At 36.6% G+C, this 24390-nt stretch overlaps 1 protein-coding gene across 1 annotated transcript; it reads right to left on the bottom strand.

The window, feature by feature from the left end:
- LOC122091898 (aldehyde dehydrogenase 22A1) lies at window positions 1–12520 on the bottom strand. The gene is made up of 14 exons (XM_042662138.1): window positions 12230–12520; window positions 12098–12141; window positions 11522–11623; window positions 10866–10993; window positions 9369–9491; window positions 4433–4586; window positions 3477–3580; window positions 3300–3378; window positions 2549–2644; window positions 2306–2443; window positions 1354–1569; window positions 1079–1270; window positions 529–672; window positions 1–442 (listed from the first exon to the last, which is right to left on the bottom strand). The coding sequence occupies exons 1-14, from the start codon at window positions 12339–12341 to the stop codon at window positions 287–289; spliced, it is 1788 nt and encodes a 595-aa protein (XP_042518072.1). The 5' UTR covers window positions 12342–12520; the 3' UTR covers window positions 1–286.
- Window positions 12521–24390: the final 11870 nt, after the last annotated feature.

The following is a 24390-nucleotide window of genomic DNA, read 5'->3' as shown; positions in this document are numbered from 1 at the left end:
TTGCAAAAAACCAGAAAAGCCACTTTCCACTGCTCATTAGGTGCATCTCCTGGCTGTTCATACTAAAAACAAAACCCTCCCAACAGGAAGCCATGGTCATGGGTTTAGCCTTGAGCTTTCCCTCCAGAAGTTTGGGTCTATGTTGAGTACTAAACCAGTGAGACAACCAAAAATGACGGGAAGAAATCAGCAGATGACCAAAATCTGATAAGCCAATGGAATTAAAATTACCAACACCACAGGCATATTGTGCTGCATCTGACAAGCCAACCCCTAAACATAGGAATTACTGATTCCTTCTCACACTGCTGACAGGAGTTTTCTGCTCTGAAATGATCTTTAAGACATTAACCAATGCTCGAAGCCGATCCCACACATTTAAGCCATAAAGTGTTTCTACGAGTGACTCCTGAAAGTCAAAGCCATTCTCTGCAATAGGATACTGCCACCAGGAAAATAAAAAGAAGTGGCGCATCAGTAACACGGTTGAAAACTTCTATAGCATAAAGCTAAAGTTAGGAGGCAGACCTGGATTGGTTTAGGGATCTTGGTTTTGATGAAAGGCCACCATCTGTCCTCCACGACTGATTTTACAAGACAGCAAGCTCGCAATCCTTCCACACCAGCAAATCTTCCAAATCCACTGTCTTTCACACCACCAAATGGCAGAGACTGAAAAAAATGAACCAAGTATCATCAGTTCGATGGAATAGCCAAAAGGGTGCAAGCAGAGTTCCCAAAAAAGCAGCTGCCACACAGGGATGCTAGAAAAACAAGACCATAAATAATGAAGGCAAAAATTGAAATGGTGAAAGATGAACAGTAATGACAATTATTTCTGCTTAATTGTCCAAAACCCAAAAATGATGCCAGGTCCATCCTGAACTTAAGCATTTTCCCTGGGGAAAAAAAGGGTGAGGGAAGGGGAGGGGGGAGAGAATTGGTTATAAGCCATTAAAAACAATCCTTGGCATGCCATTTCATCCCGCAAAACTTCTTTGGGATTGGGATGTAGCCTCACCAGCAAAGAGAAATTTTCAAACAATGGATGAAACAATTGTAGAGTAACCAAATAAACCTGACACATGTAATTCGAAGCAAAGTCATTGATTGCAGCAACTCCACAGTGTAATTGGGAAGCTATTTCCTTTGCACGGTGTTGACTGCCAGAAAACACAGCACAACCAAGCCCATAGTTCGTGTCATTTGCCAGTCTAATCGCCTCTTCATCAGAACTGAATTTCATAATAGGTATGATTGGTCCAAAGGTCTGTGGGTCACTCAAGAATATTAGAATACATAAAAAGCTTGCTCAATAAACCACTAAAAGCTTTCCAATTATTATAGCGGTACCTCTTCCTGCATCAACTTCATTTTGTGGTTAACATTCACTATTATAGTAGGTGGAAAAAACTGATCAACAGCGTCTTCTCCCAGATTGCCAAAGCTTCCTCTACCAACAATTTCTGCTCCTTTCTCTAAGGCATCATCCACGAGGCTTTGAAGCCTTTCAGAATGGTCTTGTACACATATGGCACCCATATCACACTTTCCGGCCAATGGAGCACCCTGCACAAGAATGTTGATAACAAAATTCTAACTTTGTCCCAAGGAAGAAGAAAGGGTTTTTCTGCTACATGCAGAATTTCGAAGACACTAACCCCACAACTGGCGGTGTGTTAACCATGATGTGGAAACAAATTGAAAGTATAATTTCTAGAAGTTCAGTAAAATTGTGGGACAGCAACAAGAAGTGAAAGAAGAAGAGATGTGTAACTGTACATATGCATATCCAATCCATGCAGCATTAATGTGCTTATGAACCAAGCAGAAGATAAAATTAAACTTGCATGTGATGCTGGGCAGTAGCAATATTACATAATATATGTTACAAAACTTTGACAAGGGATGTCAAGCTGTTTCAGTACGGGGTCAAGCTAGCCTGTAGGTAATGACATAGGTTTTTCTATATTCTTGTCTTCCTTATTGAGCATGCTACAAGCAATATCCTATCTACCGTCAAGCTGCAGCTTTCATCCTTCTTGCATTGTGGTGTTGAATTTTCATGTGGCCATATCTACATCACGGTGAACGTAAAATACTAAAGTACTAGTACAATTACGCTGTAAACTATAAGGAAATTATATACTCTTCTTGAAATTTTCTTCCCATTTTGGCGATCAAGAAAATGGCAATTGCATAGAGTTAGTTTATTTCCATACTTTTAGCAAATTCAAACTGACGCAGACATGAAGTAGTGTTGGCAGAATAACTTGTATAAAAGTGTCAGAAAGAATAGACTTACAACGCAAACAGATTTCACAATTTTGACTACTTGAGCAACAAATGAAGAATAAACATCACGGTGAACGTAAAATCTTTCAGCACCAGCACAGTTTTGCCCACTTGACTGAAGAGCAGCCCTAACAGCAATTTGTGCAACCTGAATGATGGATATGTTAATCCTCGGAATGTTAAAAAATTACACATATGTTAATTCTATAACACTCAATGTACTAAACAATTAAAGGAAAGGAAAATATCATACATGAGGCACATCTACATCTTCACACACAATAAATGCATCTTTTCCTCCAAGCTCTAGAGTAACTGGTATTAGTGTCTCAGCAGCCTTTCTCATTATCTGCAACGAAACCCCAAAAGTTCCTTTTTATCAACAATGCAGATTAGGACCAGTTGCAGCAATCTATTCATTCCTTCAGTAACATTATGGTTTGTTCAAAGGAATATCAAAAGGTGACAAGATCAAGTATAATCATGAAGTTTCAATAAATAATGCCATTTATTATCTTTCAATCTAGACAAGTGATATGAACAGGTTTTAGGCTCACGAAATGAATTATGCAAATTACCGAGAAAAAAAAAATGCTTCAATTAAGCATAGCAAACTAGAATTATGATGGTGACCAGATCCCATATTCTCTCATTAACTACTTCAACAAACATCTTGATATTGTAATCCGTTAGAAAGCTAAAATATTTTGCAAGGAAGTTTTACTTGAAACTAATAATAGGGTATTTTAGAGGGCGGACCTTGGTGCAACAGTAAGTTTGCTCCATTGTGACCAAGTGGTCATGGGTTTGACTGTTTGAGCCAGGAAACAGCCTCTCTGTGAAGTGGGGGTAAGGCTGCGTACATTATGACCCACCTCAGACCTCACAGTGGCAAGAGCCTCATGCACTGGGTACACCATTTTCTTAAATAATAATAGGGTACTTTCTCAGTAGAAATTTGAAAAAACAGGCATATCTCCTTGTTGGCAATTGGAAAAGCATACCATCTTACCCACACCAGGTGATCCAACAAATATTATTTTGTCAACTGAAGATACTAGAGCTTCACCTGTTTCAGCAAATCTTAAAAGAAAAGGTATAAATGCTATCAGGACCAAAGTGGAATAATAAGAAGGTGGTAGTTAATTATGGAACAAGAAGCCAATGCTACAAATTCATACCCTGTTATTACATGGACCAGATTTTCAGGAGCTCCTACAGCAGCAAGAGCTGCTTGGATGATGTGGAAATAGAAACAACCAGACCAACTTGCATGTTCTGAAACCTACAATTAGAAATGCAGAAGTTTACAATGCAATTAGCAATAACTCTTCAATAGACATCAATAGAAATGATTTAGCACCCCAAGCAATCACAGCATAGTTTTTACTCACTAGAAATTGATCAAGTTCACAGGCATCAATTCATTACGTAATGCCACTTCAAGGAAGCATTAAATTTTTTTTTTTCTTAAATTAACAAGAAACCATTGGCTGATTACAATGCAGGAGCAGCAGATGCTTATGCACAATCAAAGATGCATTAGTAATATGACCAAAAATAGCATTTTGACTTCCACATAGCAGATACTGGATGCAAAATCAACAGAAAGGCCAGGAAAAAGAAAGAATCCATAGCAAATATCAACCTACAGCACAAAATAATATTACAATGCAGTAGCAGCATATAAGGGTGGACCTTGGTGCAACGGTGAGGTTTCTCCATTGTGACCAAGTGGTCTGGGTTCGAGCCAGGAAACAGCCTCTCCGCCATGCGGGGGTAAAGCTGCATACATAATGACCCTTGCCCTCCCCAGACCCTGCAGTGGCAGGAGCCTCGTGCACTGGTTAGCAGCATATGCTTATGTATAACCACGCTAAGAACAAAATTAATATTATCATTTCTTCTTTAGAATAGCAAGACAAAAGCAATAGAAATCCCAAGAAAATCATCATACAACAGCCAAAGAAACTTTTTATTCAAGAAACATAGTAAAAACACAGATAAATATCAGCCCAGTTGAAAGAAATATTTTAGGATAAAGAAGAGAATGTCAAAAATCTGAAAATTTTAGCAAAAAGGCAATCCAGAAATACAAAGGGGATCCACAAGACTAGTAATGACAGGTATGTGCTACCTTTATCACGATACCATTTCCTGAAAATACCGCTGCTAGCATTGGGTTAAAAATATTATGGAATGGATAATTCCATGAAACAATGGCGCCAACCACACCAAGTGGATGGAATTCCACTTTTGATTTCTTATGAAGCATAGACCTTCCAGAAGACCTGAAAGACAGGAAAAGAATGACAACTATTCATTTAGCATGCTCCTGTAATACATTTATACCATGATTTAGAAAGTAGTTTCAGTTTCTCATAAATCAATGTCTAATGGCACATACACAACACTAACTCACACTCCTTTAGGAACTAAAAGAAGAGGAACTTGAAGTATAACCTGAATACTTTTTCAGTACATACCATTTAGTATTGCAAACTCTTTTCTCTAAATTTATGTGTGGTTTGTATATGCTTTTCCCCATCTTGTGTGAGTAAACTTTTATCGAACTCATCAAGGATGGAGGGGAGAAAGGTAAAGAAAAAATGCTATTTGGATGTCGAAATAATTACTAGTATTAATCAATAAAAATAAAACAGTGTTCATCATATTATTTTTTGAAGTAATTTCATAGTTTTTTAATTCCAGACAACAAGATCTTTAATGTATGAATCGAAAATTCGGTATTTTGACCGAAATTTCACGAAATATCTGTGTCAAGAACAATCGAGAAGAAACAAGGGGTCAATTCTTTAGACATATCACACTTCAAAAGAAATTTCGGCGTTCTGACCGATTAATTTTGGCAAGATTTCGAAAAAAAAAATTGAGAAGTCAAAATTCGAGCTTTCGCCACTTTACGCCTGAGAACTCCAAAACTATTAGAAAATACTTCTATTTTTGGGCAAAGACGTTCATTTTGCTACTGAATCAAGATTGGTGATCAATTGTGGAGCATTCACTTCAGTATTTGGGTGAATAATGTAGACTAGGGTAGGGAGTCTAACCAAGTCTCAATTGCAGGAACTTATAATCAAAGAACAACCAATAATAAAGGCATAACAGTAGTATAGATTAAATCTGAATAAAACCAGATCTGGAATTCAAGTCCAAGTCCAGAAATCAGGTCTTGAAGCTTTGAACAACAAAGAAAAATGATATAATAAAGTAGAAGAGGACCTTGGATGGTTGAGGGAAGAAGAAGAAGAAGAACACTTGAAAGGAACCTCTTGGGCTTCACACGACAAAAAGTCAATTGGATCAAACACTAATTCCATCAGCCTTGATCAAACACAAGACAAATCTCAATGGAGAAGACAATAGCAGCAGCCATTAATTTTTTTATCAAAATCATCTCTTTTTTTAAGAACCTCCTCTTTATTTATAATGTTGATGGGGGAAGGAATTACAAAATAGAAAGTTCCTCAAAAAGGAAACCAAATATTCTCTTAATACAATAGTTATTAAAAACTAAAATTAGAACTAGTTAAAAAAGGAAACTAACTACTAATGACTTGACTCAACTGATAACTTGACTCCTAAGGAAACAAATATGACTCAAATCAAACCAAACTAAAAATGAAACTAATGAAAAAGGAAACAAATCATTGAATCCCGTATGCAACCTTAGAACCCCTAGTTTAGGCCCATAAAAGTTGCCTATTACACTCAAAACACATGGGATCAAAGGCCCAACATGTATAGAACCCAACCCTAAGCTTATTCCTAATAAAACAAACATATTTTGGTCATTAATCTGCATCAACTCTCCCCATCACAAATTTTGTAGTGATGAGGTGGGAACAGCATGTCAATAGCAGCCGTAACCGTTCCCAAACAGAATTCAGGTTGCTTGTAGACTTTTGGAAGGTAGTCTTCAAGGCGTGGAGCTTTCTCTTCAAAGAACCATGATAGCATAACAAACTCTATATGCTCAACCTTTGAATCAATATCAACTGTGAATGTCGTGTGCATAGGGTCGTCAATGTTGGTAACCTTCTCATCAAGGATTGGAACAAACTCTTCCTTCTCATCATGAATCTCAAAGACTTGTTGTGGAGTTCTTTCAATCATTACCTCATCTTCCACGGCCTCAATCTTGTCGACTATGCTCTCTTCAAAGTAGAATTCTTCAATGGAATCTTCCATCTCTTGACCTTCTGTCTTTGAAGCTTCAAGAACTATCTCTTTAATGTGAACCTTAACTTCAAGTTCTTTTGGTTTGAATAAATGTATCTTCACTTCACCTAGAGATGTTACAAGTGCTATTAATGATTCTGAGACACCAACACGTCGTTGCATTCTAAATACTTCAGTCGTTAGCACCATTTCTTGATGCAGTTATCTCACCATCTCCATTAAGAAAGCTATGGAGTTATTCAACTCAGTAGTAGGGTTGTCCTCTGCCATACTCTGATACCACTTAATGTAGGACTAGGATAGGGGGGATCTAACTAAGTCTCAACTGCAGGAACTTTTAATCAAAGAACAATCAATAATAAAGGCATAACAGTACTACAGATTAAATCTAAATAAAACCAGATCTAGAATTCAAGTCCGAGTCCAGAAATCAGGTCTTGAACACTTTGAACAACAAAGAAAAATGATATAATAAAGTAGAAGAGGACCTTGGATGGTTGAGGGAAAGAAGAACACTTGAAAGGAACCTCTTGGACTTCACACCGCAAAGAGTCAATTGGATCAAACACCAATTCCATCAGCCTTGATCAAACACAAGACAAATCTCCATGAAGAAGACAATAGCGGCAGCCATTAATTTGTTTATCAGAATCATCTCTCTTTTTAGGAGCCTCCTCCTCTTTATTTATAATGTTGATGGGGGAGAGAATTACAAAATAGAAGGTTCCTCAAAAAGGAAACCAAATATTCTCCTAATACAATGGTTACTAAAAACTGAAATTAGAAACTAACTACTAATGACTTGACTCAACTGATAACTTGACTCCTAAGGAAACAAATATAACTCAAATCAAACCCTACTGAAAAGGAAACTAATGAAAAATGAAACAAATCAGTGAATACCGTATGCAACATTTTTTTTTTTTTGATAGGTAGGGAGGGGATGTAGATAACAGCCAGGAGGCTCGAACTCAAGATCTCCTGGTGAGCATTGACTTTTTGTGCACCACATGATGTAGATGCACATTATGGAAGGAGATATGAGAGGAAGAAGGGTCCAGCCAAGAAGGCCAGCCGAACCCCTACTTAGTCCACTTGAGTGGCTAAGTCATTATGTATAAATAGGGGCCCATTAGGCCCATCAGCTAGGGGGTATTTAGTAGTTGTTTTTTTATTTAAATAGAGGCCCATTGGGTCTATCGATTTAAGTAAGTGTATGTCAAGTCCAAATTGTCTTAGGACTCTATTTTCCACATAGGTTTTATTCCTAGTCTTAGTATGACTGTAATTAGGAAGGTCCTACCCTCTCTATATATAGAGGAGCTTATGTAAACCTAATTTTCAGATTTGAATAAAGAAAATTGCAGTCATTATGTTAAAACAACTGAGATAGTTGTGGGTGAGAAGCCCTGGCCGAGACAGCCACTCCTCCCCCACATTCTCTCATCTCTTTTCTTAATTTCTGCAATCAGATTTTCTGGTTTCTGTTTTCTGTTACAGCAAGGATCGATTTCAAGAATCAGACCTAAATTTGGAACCACTCGATCTCCTCTTCTGGCCAACTCAGAGGTCTGATCCGCAAGACCTTCTAAGGACTGATTCAGCTCTCCAAGGGGGCCACTCGATCTTTGTTGGAAGGCCATCCGCAGCTGTTCACTTCTGGTTTTGTGCAGATCTTGATTTTCTCTCTCCTAGGTCAGAAATCAAGAAACTCCATAACTCTGCAACTAGCTGTCAGAATCTGTTAATAATGGGGGGTTTTATTCCTCACACATGGGCCTACAATCGACCAGAAGATCAGCTCCATCTGAGCCCAGACCAGCCAGCCGCAGGTCCCTCTCTTGGACCCTGCGCAGGTCCTTTTCTCCCTCCTATGTTTTTTTTTATCTTTTCTGGTTTTTGGGTATTGAATTACGTGTTTGCTACGTGGGTTAATTTACTCTTGTGAGTGTTCTTTGAGGCTGCTGTTCTAAAGTCTCTTACAGTGGTATTAATTAGGGTTATGCTTGCGGGGGTAAGCTTTTGAATCTACTCCTGCATTACCACAGCTACGCACTAGGCAGTTGCTGTTAATCCCGTATAGAACCCAACCCTAGGCTTATTTTAATAAAACAAGCCTATTTTGGTGATTAATCTGCATCAGTGAATTTGAAGCATAATTTGTCCAAATTTACTCAAATTTCAAAATTTTCACCTAGGTTGTTGTAATGGTCGTAAACTCATAATTGTCATGGTGCCTAGGTGACACAAGGCATTGGAGGGGGTCTAGACGCATGGTGACACCAATACGGCTCGAAGGCATTTGGACGCCTTGACAACTATGGTATAAGATGCTCAATTAGGGTTTCCCTGAAGTTTTGAGCCAAAATACGACCATTGGACCACGTAAACCCAAAATATTTTGGCTCCAACCCGGGTTGAAATTGAAATCTCGAATTTTGCTTCAATGGAATTGCTCAAGTACCATGAAAAAGGTTGATCAGTTTCGCAAACCAATCCTTTTCGGGATAATTTTTAAGTGTAGCTCAGAATAATAGAATCAGAGGGAGGGGGGAAGAATATCCACCCCAAAAAAAAAAAAAAAATCCCAGGTGGAATCAGAACATTACCAATGCCAAACGCAACCTAAATGATACAGGCATCAACACCAGAATTCAAGTTCTTGGAACTTTATTACACACTTACTAGATGAATTTAAACTAAACCTACTTAACAATTGAACTTATACAAAATTATGTTTCGCAACAATGACTTAATTAGTAAAGATTCACTCATCAGAGTTCAGACTTTAGAGTAATAGAAATCAAATATATCGGAACCAAGATATCACCAACACATGTTTGCATAAAAGAAAAGTTGCAGAAGGGAACCTGTATTCAGGCTTCAGCCACCGCTCACCCTCTGAAAGAAGCCAAGTGATTTTCTCGCAGGTTGTCATTATTTCACCCAGTGATGCATCTACCATTGTCTTTCCAGTATCTCGAGAAGAGGTTCTAACATGAGCAATGTGCTAGTTAGTAAGAAAGGATTTCACATTAAAAAAAACAAGCAAATAAATGATAACTGCCGTTTCTATTAAAGTAACATCAAGTGTCAAGACATGCACATATAATATGTCTCACTGAGCTAAACCTTAAAGTTTATACTAAGAACTGAAACAAGAAGTGAAATAGAGCAGAGTTGACTGGAAAAAGAGTATGTGGGAATCAAATTTGAAAAGCTGCAAAAGTCTCTATGTAAAACTAACTCAACTCAGAATGCCCAATCCTTACGAGTTACGACTTCAGGTTACAGGTATTGTGTAGGGCTGGCAAGGGTATCCATTTGTCCACCTTACCCTATAAGAAAACAGGGATGGTAAAGGTAATGGGGTCTTCTCGTCCCTGCTTACTCATCTAGGTAGGAACAATTAGATAATTTCACACACATTATATCATCTAGGATCAGCGGTTGTTGCCTCCATTTGCTTGACGTCTTTCTGGCATGATCAATGAAAGATATTTCTTTAACTTGGGGCTGATTTGAGAAGCTTCACATATAAATATATTAACCTATCCCAGCCATATAACCATAACCAATATTTACACAATTACTCATAAGACATAGGACATAAACTGATAAAAAACATAGCCCATTTGAAATTCTCATAAATCTTGAAACACTAGCCAAGTTTAGACCCCAAATCCTTTACAAGGCTTTACCTGATTTACCCTACATACATTTGGCCCTCCCAGATCCTGCAGTAGCAGGAGCCTCTTGCACTAGGACACTTTATTTTTATTTTTTTTTTAACATTTCTCTCCAGAAAGTGACTGAAAACAATGAGTAAGCTCTCAATCTTCCCCAACACACAACCTACGCAATTTGCATCCCTAATTCTAAGCAGTGCACCTATGACTTCATTTTAAGGAAGCCAGAGGAGGTTGCAATTTCTTTGTTCTATTCAATGAATAACAAAAGGATACAAGTATGTTGGTATGAGGAGTACATATCAAGGGTGCCCATCCAAAAGAAGGATCAAGAAAAAATATTATGTCAAAACAGTGAGAGAGCATGAAGATTTATACATGATGCAGCTTGTGAGAAGTGCACTCGATAAGATGGGCCAAAAAATTATCCAGTTGAAAACATATGAAGACAGAATATTAGCTTCATTGTCACTTTTTCTTTGGGAGGGGGGAGGGGGGAGGTAACTGAAGCAAAGAAAGAGAGAAAATAAGCATGACAACATATGGGGCAAAGAAAGAAAGATATTAGGAAGTTTGAATTATTTTTCCAGACACTATAAGGCCTTAGGTACTCTTCTTTACCAACCATTCTCAAATGATGCTAATTAGAAGTTCACATTGACAAGGTGTCCTCCTTACTCGCATATAAGCTCTTGATGCTCAATAATGTACTTAAGAAGAATCCGGAGAAACTGGCGTCTTTGCTTGAAGCTACTTGTTGCCCATATCTTTTGATCCTTCCTGGCCTGTGCCACATGTTCTTTGACCTGAAAAGTGATGATGAACATTGCATCCTTTTTTTTAGAAAAAAATTAAATACAAGATCATGCAAAGTCATTAGAATAAAAACTATTCATTGACATTTAAATTAATTTGGATTGTATATGATCCAATCACAAAATAATATTGTTTAATATTATGGATCTATTGGAATAAAGCATACATCGAAGTTGAGAGATTATGAAGTTTAAAGGGCAAGAATGGTGTAGAGCAACTGGGCAACACGAAGGACAAAATATAGGATTCATCACTTTGGAGCCTCAACTCAACAGTAAATTCAGGTAGGCAACATTCCAGGCAAGTTGTGATACTGAAGTCTAGAACCTACTCAATCTAATATATAGTTTCTGTAAATGCTAAATGACTGGCTTAGCATAGCTCTTCAAAATTAATCATCTAAATGCCGTCCATGGAGAGAACTCAATTCCAAATTCCACACTTCAAAAAAGACAAACCATATAATAGATAGACCATATCCCATATGGCTTTCTTGAATGAATGCACATCATACAAACCTCATCGGGTGTCAACGCAGGAAAAAACCCCAAGTATTTCATTGTGGCAGGCTCATAACATTGAACTCTGTCTGTCTGAGCTGCCCTTCCCTTTCTTGGTATCTGCACCAAAAATCCCTCATGGCAAGTAAGAATATGGAGTTTCACACACATTCAGGGCAACTATAAAACAGATGTCTGAATACTAACAAACTTTGATAGCAAGGAACAGAAACACACTACTTGTTAAGACAACTTGGAGAAGATGAAGCAATCTACTGGATATCCCGAAGACAGAACGGTTGAATTTATTTATCTTTTTCTTTTCAAAAACATCAAATGAATGAGTTCAAATTTACATCAAATGAATGAGTTAGATTCAAATGCATTCCACCTTTTTTTTTTTCCTTGATTAAAAATTAAATGAATTTATTTTGGATCAAACTTCCCTAACTCCTTATACTATGGGAACACCAATTCGCTGTAAGAACTAGGAATTAAGTAGCTTCGGGACTTTAAGACCTAAAATCCAGAAATCTCCACTGAAATCCTTAGAAAATAAAATAACCGAAAATAAGCAACATTTCACAAACTCACATAAATGAAGCTCTCCTCTTTCGTCTGACTCCCGTCATCCAACACTGCCATAAATTCATTTCAGTAAACCAACAGACAAACTAGAAATCAGAAGAAAAAAACAAAGTTAGATAGATAGATAGAGAGAGAGACCGTCTGATGTATCGACATCGATTGAAGGAACTTTGGGAGGTATGAGCATCAACAAGAACCGACAGATCGCGAAGGATAATGCGAGAACGATCAATGGCCACCAGAAAGCCATTAGAAGTTCGAGAAGAAGCTTCAAAATTCACAAACCTTAGGGCTTAATTTGAATGGTCGAAGCACATTAGAACATTTGCTTCGAAAACATAAAAAATGCAGTTGCTATGGAATACTTGTATTATAAAGTTCCAGTGACAAAGATGGCAGCAGTAGCGGACTTCCATCTCCTATTCTTCTTGAACGATCTAGGGCGAGGTCGTAAATTGGGTAATAAATAGGGGCATTTGTTCGGATTATTTGCTATATATAAAGTGGGCGATAGAACCGTGGGCATACCTTTCGAAATAGAAAGCAAAAGACAAAACGCTGGTTGATAAGGGCCGACAGGGAAGCGTTCACCCAATAGGAGCCGTGCTGACTGTTACAGCGGGACCCACCCACTTACAGAGGCCCGACCTAATGTAGACGGGTCCCAGTTGTGACACGTGGTTTCAAGAACTGGAATTGGATAAGATATCCATTGATACGGTTCTGAATCTGAATCAGCCGGGTTGGAGCGGCCGATCCAAATCATAAAATTAGGGTTACGGCAGAATCTTGTTGATTCACAACAAAGTTGGGGAAGTGACAAAAATATATTTTAAAATCTAATGAAAAAAGTTGTTTATGAAATGAATCGCTGCAAAAAAAAAAAAAAAAAAAAAAAAAGAGAATTCAAGATGTTTTGTCGTTGTAAAGCTTGATGTTACCACAACACCATTTCATCTGAAAATTTTGACTATTTTCTAATGGTATGTGTTTTTTGTCGAGAGTTCCCTTGTGTTTAGGCACAATGGTGTGCACCCCTATGAAGGGTAAGGTGGTTATTTTGCACACCCATGTGTCTGTAGCATAAGGGGAGCTCTTCGATAGAAAACTTTATCCTATTTTTAAAATATCGATAGACTGAAATTGCCATACTACCCTTTCTGCAACAAAGCTTGAGTTGGACTAGAGATACCTTCTATGATAGATTTGTGAGATAGAGAGGCGTATGCTATCTTAAACTTTGAGTATGTAATAATACCATTAATATGTCCTTTTTTATGTAATTTTTGACTGCCTTCTTTTATAATATATCATTTCTTTTTTTCATAAAATATATATATATATATACCATTAAAAAAATATGGAGCATCAAAGACTACAAAACATGCTTCCTTATTTTGCATTGATTTAAATATCATTTTTCTTCTTTACATAATACCAAAAAAAAAAAAAACTTTTCTTTCTTGATATTATTATTATTACACCAACTAGACTTAAAGACTTCCAATATAGAATCAATTCTTTATTTGACCATCTTCAAATTTTGAGTCAAAAGCTGAATGCCATTTGTTGACTTCAAATTTTGATTGATTTAAGTCCTCGCTATTATTCTACTCAAAAGAAAAAACCTCACTGTTAGGTTTTTTTTTTTTTTTTTTTTTTTTTAGGATTACTTAGACTAAGTCTGATCAGGTTCAATCTTTACAACAAGAAAATGCTAACTGGTCATGTGATTGTTGTACTAGTAAAAGGGCCAATGAGAGAGCAAAATGAAAGTAGGGTAGTCTTTTCACATAGCATGTGTCTTGGAAGACACGACTAGTTTGCGTTCTTTTCCCCTTAAAGACAATTGACTAAGTCTGATCAGGTCCAACCTTCACAACAAGAAAATGCTAATTGGTCATGTGGCTGTTGTATTAGTATAAGGGCCAATGAGAGAGCAAAATGAAAGCAGGGTAGTCTTTTCACATAGCCTTGTATCTTGGTGTAGAGGTCACAACTAGTTTACATTCTTTTTCCCTTAAAAGACAAGAGAAGCCAAATAGCCTGGTGACTTTTTCAAATTACAACTGTAACCTAACCAAACTCTTATTACCTTTCATCTTCTTTGGGCCGGTTGGTGCATTTGTAAATTTTGATTTTGGTGTCATTAAAAAGATTCCTCATAATAATTTTTCTTTTAGGTGAAAATTCCCCATAAGATCAAAGTTTCATTCTTCTTCTTTCTTTTAGTTGTATAAATAGATTTGTACTTCCTACGAAAAAAAGAAGATAAATATGAGTTTTTCTAATGTCAAAACAATATTTTTTGCTTTAAATGAATGCTTTGGTTCATCAAACGGAATAATCCAATGTTTGGATTCAAGTCTTTATGTCAATTTTCCATGACAGCACCATTAAACGAATGAATCCACAAGGGCTAAACACTTGTGGTTGTTTCCACCAGAAATCTTATTCTTGGATGAGAGTGCATCACACAGACCAAAGGGACGTCCTAAGTTCGACTCTCACTAGGCACACCTTGGTTCACTCACACGGGGGTGTTTAGTGCTCTTCACTGCTTTCATTGAAAGCAGTGAAGACCCAGTCCATGCGGTTGTGGGGTCAGTATGGGCCTGCGATACTAGTCAAGTCGAAGGCCTGGACACCCACTGTTAGCAAAAAAAAAATGTAGTTCAACGAAAGAACCATGATGAGGGATGAATGACCCAATTCCATTCTAAATTTAAACATTTGAATAGCCTACCAAAATGAAATGAAAGATGAAGTCAGAGTTGAGAAATTGAAAATGATTCTTTATTATTCTAAGCTTTCACTTCCATTCACAACCAATCAGCTTGATCACAGCCCTCAAATGAGCTCAACACACACTCTTAGGTACAATTTTCAACTTTTATGTGAAAAGAGAGACTTTAACCAAATGTTTACACTTAAAAAAATATAGGCACACTATCCGATAGTGCACAGACACATCAACACCTACGACCAATGGAAGATAAATTATGAGCATTTTTAGTATAGAGCAACGCAATCTTTACATCCATTGTATCTTTGTGTAAATATACGTTATTATTGAGTAGCGATTTTTTTTCTTGAAAAACAATGATTTATTGGGTGATCATTAAAGGAAGAACAAACATTGGGTGACCATCCCAAAATCATTCGTGGCCAAAATGTGGTTTCTATAATACCCATTCAGAAAGATCATTGCATACACATTAGGGACTTGGGAGCGTGGTTTTAAAAATCAGTTTGGAATTGGCCAAATCAATTCCAGATCCTGATCCATCCCGATCTCTGAGTCTCCCCAGCACCAAGAGACTCTGAAACCAAAATATTATACTGAAGTTCACCATCACCCCAACTCCATCAGCCATTAAGACTATCTCGAATCTCGATAGACCATAATAAGACCCTAAATTAATGACAAATGCTCATCAGATACATCAGGGACCTTCAAGTTTCAAACCCAAGTATATAGATGAGAGATTGATTGTGGACTGAAACCGATTGAGATTGGAGAGGAAATTGTGGCAACTTGAAGGACGGTTTCAAGGATCGAGTAAGTTACCAAAACAGGCATTGGTAGTGAATCGATCCATCAAAGTGCATTAAAAGAAGAGAGAGAGAGCATGGGAGATGGGTTTTATTAACTACACAACTCTCTGATGGTGACATATTAATAGGAGGAGGAGATGATTCTCAAGTCTAGATAGACTAGTTTCAACGAGAAAGGAAAGGGAAAAGAGGGGTTGCTTTCCTTTGGAAGAAAGGGCAAAAAAAGGTGCCTTTTTCCTCATCTTTTCTTTTTAGTACAATGAAACCATTATTGCAAAAGAAAGAGAAAGAGAGGGAGAGAGGGAGAGAGGGAGAGAGAGAGAGACTACTCAGCCACTGATATATACATCCATGGTGTAACTCTATATTTTTACCAAAAAAAAAGGTGTAAGTCTATTTTCTGTATATTTTTTGTTTCGCAACTCCACCGTGCCATGTAGCACCACCGCATCCTCTACCAATACCCCCCCCCAACCGTTTCACCTCCTTGGCCACAAACTTTCGCATCAAGCACTATGTGTCTCTCATTGCCCTCTCCGCCTCCATCTTCAGCTCTCCCACCGTCGATTGAAGTCTAACTAGCTCATGAGGGTGGTAATGGATGAGTCTTTCCATCTCTGTCGAACTTGGAATCACTACTCATTCAAACCTCAGTAACTCATCTGTCTCGTCATTGCAGTACCGCTCCTTCATGAAATGCTTGCAATCCAAGACACTCCATTAGCACCGTCTCAGGAGTTAGGATACCCTTCCATAGAGCAATATTCGAAATTTCGGAGCCGTAGGCGAACCAAGTTGATCAGTTACTTGGGTTCGAATGCAGAGTGAATCTGAGTCCGACAGAGATGAAAAGTCGCAACCATTACCACCCGGTGAGCTGTTAATACTTCAACCGTATGTGACGGTGAGAGAGATGGAGGTCGAGGTGAGACGGCGATGAAAGACACATAGTGCTTGATAGCAAAGTTCGTGACCAGGGAGGTGAATGGGCTGCGGAAGACGGAGGATTTGGTGGTGCTATTTGGCACTGTGGAGTTGCGGAAAAAAAAAATCACACAAAAAGATTACACCATGGGTGTAATGGTGCTCCTTGGTGGTGATACAGTGAAGATTTTTATTTTCTTTTCTATCCTTTATTCTTTGTGGGAATTCTTTATTTTTTAATATATTCAATTCTTTTTATTTTATTTCATTTTATTTTTATTTGCTAGCAACAAATATCCGGCCTTTGGCTTGACTAGTCCCGTGAGTCCATACTGACTCCACAATCGCATGAATTAGGTCATAACAGGGTTGAATGAGAACCATTCAACTTTTATTGAAAGTAGTGAAGAGCAATATATTCAATTCATCCAATTTCATTTGTCACAAAATTGTTACAATCGAAATGTTGGACATGAATCTTCTAATAAAGCAAAAAGTCCATTTGAACACCCAACAAGACCCTTCATCTACAAAGACCTTGAAGTAACCTTCCTCGACTCATCCATTTTACTATTTAGTTGATCTCCGGTAGCAATGAGCTTCTTAACCTTCTCCAGGGTTAATGTTCTGGTAGCCTCCTATTTTTTTCATTTCATGATCAGGCAAGACCAGACTAGCCAATTTTTGACTCTATGTATGATATTATTGTGTATAATTATATGAAGGGCCAGATGGGGGCAAGCTCAACCTGAGATCTCCAATCCCAACTCAACCCTTCCTGAAACATAGAAATCTCAACCTTAGCCTAGCCCAGCCCGGATGCTGAAAAGCCCAAACCTTAAGCCGGATAAGGTGGGCTTGGGCGAACTTGGGCTCCTCTAAACTTCATCATATGGAGTAATGCAGAGGTGTCAAAACATGAACCAAGCCATTGAAATCGGATCAAACCAACCCAAATTAGTCCGAATCAAACTGAACCAAATTTTGTTTTGGATCGTCTTCAGTGTAATAGATTGAAACCGAACCCAAACTGATAACAATCCAAAACCAGGAAAAAAAAATTCCCATAATTATGTATATACATGGGTTTTTTTTTGTTTAATATAGATATATACATGGTAAACTGAACCCAATATAGCGATGGAAGGAATTGAATTCAAATTGAATCAAACCAAATATTCACTTATTGGTTTGATTTCTGATTCACCCCATTCTCCTACCAAAACTAGTGAACCAAACTGACCAATTTGACACTCCAACATCTAAGTATTTAACTGCAAGAGTCCACACCGGGGTGTCAAATTCCAACTCGAATTGCTCAGACCGAAATCGACCTCTGTAATGATTCGGTTTCTGTTTGGATTTTAGTAACCAGAAACTGACTGAATCGATAATAAAAAAAATATAAAATAGAAATAAAAATAAAATGTAAAAGAGAGAGAGAGTGGGAGAGAACCATTTGGAAATCGAAATCGAACCAGATTAAAACTGATAGTGGAAATATAAGAACCCACTAAAGAAAACCCTCAGAAAACTGAAACCAAACCAAATGAAAACCGACTTTCACTTTTAACAGATCCGCTTAGGTTTGGCCCAAATCCAATATATGCTTAAAACTGAATTTTAACAAAGCCGCATCCTTTTTTAGACCATGAATACCTGCAATAATTTGCAACACTATTCAACACACTTTGGATGACGTGAGATTGTTAGAGAAAATCATAGTCCAAGAGAGAATCCAATCTCATTTAACCAAAGTTGGATAGAACCAGGCGACTGCAGGTCATCAACTCAAAAAACAGTAAGAAAATGAGGTCTTTGGAGAACTAACTAATGCAAGAGGGAGACGAAGAAAACGGGGAAAAATGAAAAAAGAGAAGCAGCAAACCTTTTATTTTCCAAACATCTATTTCTTTTCTAGTGACGTTATAGTTAGGCATGAATCCTCAAGTTTGGCGCAGTATGACTAAGGAGCCAATGACTCAAAGCTTCAAATTCCAAATTGATTTAAGCTTTCAATTCAAACAATCATACATAGGATTCCAATTTTTGGAGGCTTGAAAATGAAGAAAATCACCGGCTTTGTTCACGTATGACCGGGTCTTTTTCTATCTTTTCTTATAGAAGATAGATTTTCTTATCGATAATTATGTGTCAAATAATTTATAATTTTATATTTTTTCTTTTATATATAATATTTTTTCCAATAAAAGTAAATATTATTTCATTATTTCATGTGTATTCAAAAAATATGTATAACAAAACATTTTATGATAATTATATAATTGATAAATCATTCAAATTAGTTTGAATACCCTTTCTTATTCATATCTAAAATAAATTTTAAGAATTAGATAAGGGGCAATAAAAGAAGGTTGTATGTTATAAATACACATGAAAATGTTTCATAGAGATAGTCCCAAAATAAAAAAGCCTCATCATTCTCACTAATCAAATACATTCAACAATTCATGTATAATAATTGTCAAGGGCCCTTGAATAGGCAACATTCTCTCTCTCTCTCTCTCCCTACGGGCCTACCCTACCCTTCCCACTGGTTGCCTTGTCACCCCACTAGCTAAGAGATCACTCTGTTTTTCTTCTTCTTCTTCTTTTCTTTTCCAACATAAAAATAGCATGGAAGATGTTAAATTATGTTCCATGAGTACAATCCGCAAAATGTGCAATTATTATTATTTTTTTTGTTGCACCTCATTGTTTGGCACTTTTAACCAAATCTTACAAATATATAGTTTTGTCCTAGCTCAAAACCCTAGCTTGCAATTTCAATTATCTAGGTATACAAGGGAACAAAGTTAGAATCTAGAAGTTTCAATGTTTATCTAAAAAAGGTTGCAACTTATGGTAAATACTTTTAGTGTTACTTTATTTTCTTTTTCTTTGTAATAGTTAAGTGTCACTTTCAACTCTAAGGAGAAGTGCCACTCCTCAATCTTATTATTATTTTATTTTATTTTGGTATCTCTAAGAAATAAGTTTGAATTAAAAACAATACAAGCACTTGTAGCTTAATTGTTGTGAATTGACAAGGATTAAAGTATCAATATCGATCTCTGTATCGATTGACCAAAATTAAGATACGTATCGGAGGGTATCGTATCATATCGGAGATACGTTAAGATACGCTAAAGATACGCAGATAAATGGATATGAAACACCTTTTTAAACACTTTTGCATAAAAAATTTGTTAAAAAAAGATATTGATAACATGTATTATGCATAAATACTAAATTGAGATTATCGCACGAAGAATTCAAGGTTTGTAGTTGTCCCCTCAATGTAAAATCCTTGTTCCCAACCTTGATATCTATTTTAGTTAGAGAGAAATATAGCTGGTAGTAACTTTGGAACAAAAACCCCTCAAAAAATCGTGTTTTCTGAAAAAATACCCATCTTGGCCATTATATGACCGTAGCGCACTATATCAATACATACCGATATGTATCGATACGTACTGATTGATACATACCGATACTCACCAATTTGTACTGATACTCATCTATACGTACTGATTGATACATACAAATACTCATCGATACGTATCGATATATACCGAAACGTATATTTCACCTCGATTTTATATTTTTCATAGAGTATCAGTACGTATCGATAGTGTATTGGTGCATATTGGTATGTATCCTAGGATATATATCGATACGAAAGGATTTTAAAAATTTCATGTATTGTATCGATATGTATCGTATCGGTAGGATAAATTTAAGATACGTATCGGAGAGTATCGTATCAGTATCGGAGATACTTTAAACCATGTGAATTGATATAGGTATAAATGACAAGCACCTCTTTTTATCGTGAATCACGCTTTGTCGTTGTAAGATAGGAGATTATATTTTTCTTTTTTAACACAGATCAATTGTTGGATATGTTTTTCCGCCTTTCCTTGAAAAATAATGATCATATATTTGAAAATAAAATTTTAAATTTGATATATGACTAATCCATAAAATCCTATTAGATATTCAATTTAAACTAAATCTTCAAGTGGCTCAACAATGTCTATCAAAGCAACATACCTCAAAAGTTGTGCAGAAAAAAATATCCATAAGGTATGATATCCAAAAATCATGACTGACTTGTGGTCCAAGGATCATCACCTACTAGTCTACCACATTATTGCATTTGACCCAAAATTATGTAGGCACCATTTCTAAGGTCCCAGTGTGCTAGGGGTCATGATGCATTATGACCCTAACCAACCAACCAACTAACCAAAATTATAACCAATGGATGAGATATGTGGAAAAATGATGGTAAGACCCACAAACGACTTAAAGGCATCAAAAGCACTCGTACATTTTTATTTATTTATTTATATTTTTACCAATGTTAGGCTGTAAAGCTAAGATCAGGTTTTGATACCTTAAGGGTCCCCCAAACTTGTGGTCACAACCTCGCACAAGAGAGCTAATCCACATAAGAGAGCTGTAAAGCAGCCAAGCAATGAGTCTTGGGGTCCATTGTCCTCACTTTGGCTAGTGAGAGAAGTACCAGGTTGGGTTAGTTATTAGATCTAGGTTGGGCCAGTCAGTGGGAAGTATTAGGTTGTAAATGAACCAGACATTATCCAAATCCAAATGAATCTGGCTCAATTTATGCCAATTGGCTTAGATTCAATTTGGTCAATTGGTCGGGTCTAATTGATCCCATCAATTTAAGGCACCCACATTGTTTCTGCCTATTTAAGTAATTGGGCCTCATAAACCATGTCATGGAAACATTTATATTTGATAGGCTTGGTATCAATCCATAATTAGGTTAACAGGGGTTTAAACAAGCTCATTGATCAATCGGGCTATAAATAGATCTTTAAATGGGTCATAAACGGGTTCTAGTTGAACTAAATATACTTGAACGATCAATTATTGATTGATCATAATATTCAATTAGTCCCGATTATGATGTCATTGGGCCATTACCCTGCATTGTGAATATTTCATTATTAATAGATTCGTATTCTAACTTGACACATTTAGTAATTGATTGGATTGTATTAAAGTTCAACCAATTAGTTCGATCGAACTACAGATGCAGATCAACTTATGATGTCTGATTTATTATTATTATTATTTTCAATTTCATTGGTCAATAAAATAGGTTTTGATATATTTTGCATTTTCTAGATAATAAAAGAAATTTCGAACCAATAAGGAGTTCAATCGGACGGTTCAATCCGGTTGGTCTAACTTTTTTTGTTCCCAACAAATGTCAAAATTGGATAAATCAAAATAAAATAGAATCCTATCTGTCAACGTCGGCGGGGTCGTTGATATCTCTCATCGTAATCAGCGCCATCTGCCAAGTGCAAGAGTTATTATAAAAAATAATAAAGGGACAAAAGGCCAAGGGCAGGAGTCTGACGACAATTTGCATTGTGGGGCTTGCCCTCGTGGCTATGGCCAGGTGGCAATCGGCTCATGGATAGAGATAAAGTTACGCGACCGGTTCACAACCTCTGTAACCAATGTAGATATGTTTTCCATATTAGTTATTTGGAGAAAAAGAAACTAGGAGGGCATTGTAATCCTTACGTTCAAACACAGGCGGTGGTGAAATAATCACTCTGTCCTTCATAAAAGATGAAAATTCTTCTTTATTTTTTTTTACAAATTATATTTGATCACATTACTGGTCAGGGGTCATGTCGCCTTCCAAATAACCTATCTCCAATTATCGGAAGAATAACACTACCTGATAATATAACCCTTGCACCAACACAAGGACCATTGCAAGACACACAGGCATAGTTATAAGAAAAGTAATGATGCCTCTTGGGGGATTTGTATCGGTTGAACGATATAGGACATGGGTAAAAATGTAAAAAAAAAGAAAAAAGAAGACCCCCTTTTAAGAATATTATGGGTATTTATGTGCAATTTGCAAGGATTTCAATACTGATCTATGTTGATACTAAATCAATTTTTGAGATGACTGATACCTGATCTAATACTGTGCACTAAAAGCATACACACAAGAGACATCAACATAGGTTTTTATTTTTATTTTTACAGGGATGGGACTATAATTTTACCCCCTTTGTGTCTAGTACAGAGGACATGCAACCAAATAGCATTCTTTTACCCATTAATTATAAGAAAAATAAGCCTGGAAGGTAGCGTGGCTCTTGTACCCAGACGCACTGTGAGATGACATGATTAAGTTGCCTCTCATGAAATGTAAAAATCCCACCCCTAGTTGATACTTACATGCATGTTCCCATTGGCTTTTGCACTGACGCAGGCCATGTTGCATTTCAAGTAATCCTAGGAGAAAATAACGTTACCCAATTGTGCTCTCTTGCACCCAACATCCCCTATTAGATGCCCAAACATATATTTTCACTTGCCCAAATTGGCAAAGGGCCACACGACCACTTACCATTATTTCTCCCAATAAATTATTTTGGTTAGAATCTAATTAAGAAAGTACCTCGACATGCTTTTCTCAATCTAGATAATATTTTAAAATTTGTTTAATGTAATGGCAATAACATGTTGCAAAATATTCAAGAACATTATATACTATGCTCGAGACTAATGGATTGACTAATAGATTTCCTAAGTCAATCGAAGGGCCACCTGAGTTATTAACTCGTAAAATAATAACGGGACATTTATTGACAAGAAGCTTTAATCAATTGCAGGGCTGAGTAGAAGGGTTGTAAACGGGCTGAGTTAGATCCTTAATTGATCATCCCTATAGAGCAAGAAGAACTTCCACATAGAGAATGATCAAATAGTATTCAATCCAAGCTTAAACCCAACACACTCAACAAATGGACGGGGTCAATTTTGGGTTTTTCAATGTGGGTCTAGAATTGACACACCTAAATAAAATGATAAAAAAAGTCAACGTATCAATATTTTGAGTGGCAAAACGTTTTCATCTTTCCAGTTACGATCGATCCATATTGATATTAATTTCGATATTAATATTTTATTGATATTTTGACCATTTAGCCAAGACCAATAAACTACTAATACCAATACTAAAGGCCATGGATCAAATGCAGTTCACACCTCCGTATCCAAACCTTGTATTAAAAAATGATCCTATTCCACCTTGTAATATACTATATGCTTGACTAGTTATAATCAGATGGAGCAGAATCTCCATAGATGGACTTCGAATTCTTGATCCTTGATAAGATTTGAAAAATTAATCTATTTTAATATTAGTTATGAGATTAGTTGTCTTCGTCATCGACCTGGTTATGATTCCCCTAGGAACATATGTACGGTTTTCTCTTAGGGCCTTTCTCCATCTTACAATCTCCAAGATTATGTACTATATGCTTGTGAAATATGGCATTTAGAAGATGAAATTTTGTAGACTTAATATTGATGCTTTTCCGATTGAGATGTAATGCATGGATTCATGGATTTATGTCTCTATATAGATCATATTCATGGGTTAATGAAAATGTGCAAAAGATCTACTTACCTCTATCGTTTAACTCATTTTCTTTTTACATATGGCATCGTCACTTTTTTCGACAACATTCACTAATTCGAAATTTAATTTGAAAGTCATATGATCTTAAGACTTAATACTCTTAATAATTAATGTAATATGGATTTGATTGTCTTGATATGTGCATCCAACAGTACACAGTTAGGGGTTGAGTAATTATAACTTAAGATGAATGTACTTTTCCTTCACCAACATCACCAACAGTGTACCAAAACTCTCTCAAATTTTTATAGAGTTAGCCAAGTGGCAAATATTGGAAGTCCGTGGGGACCATGACAACCTTTTGCTGGTACTTGGTAGTTGG

This window comes from Macadamia integrifolia, chromosome 10, assembly GCF_013358625.1.
Source record: "Macadamia integrifolia cultivar HAES 741 chromosome 10, SCU_Mint_v3, whole genome shotgun sequence".
Classification (NCBI taxonomy): domain Eukaryota; kingdom Viridiplantae; phylum Streptophyta; class Magnoliopsida; order Proteales; family Proteaceae; genus Macadamia; species Macadamia integrifolia.
This window is presented reverse-complemented; position numbering and strand designations above follow the sequence as displayed.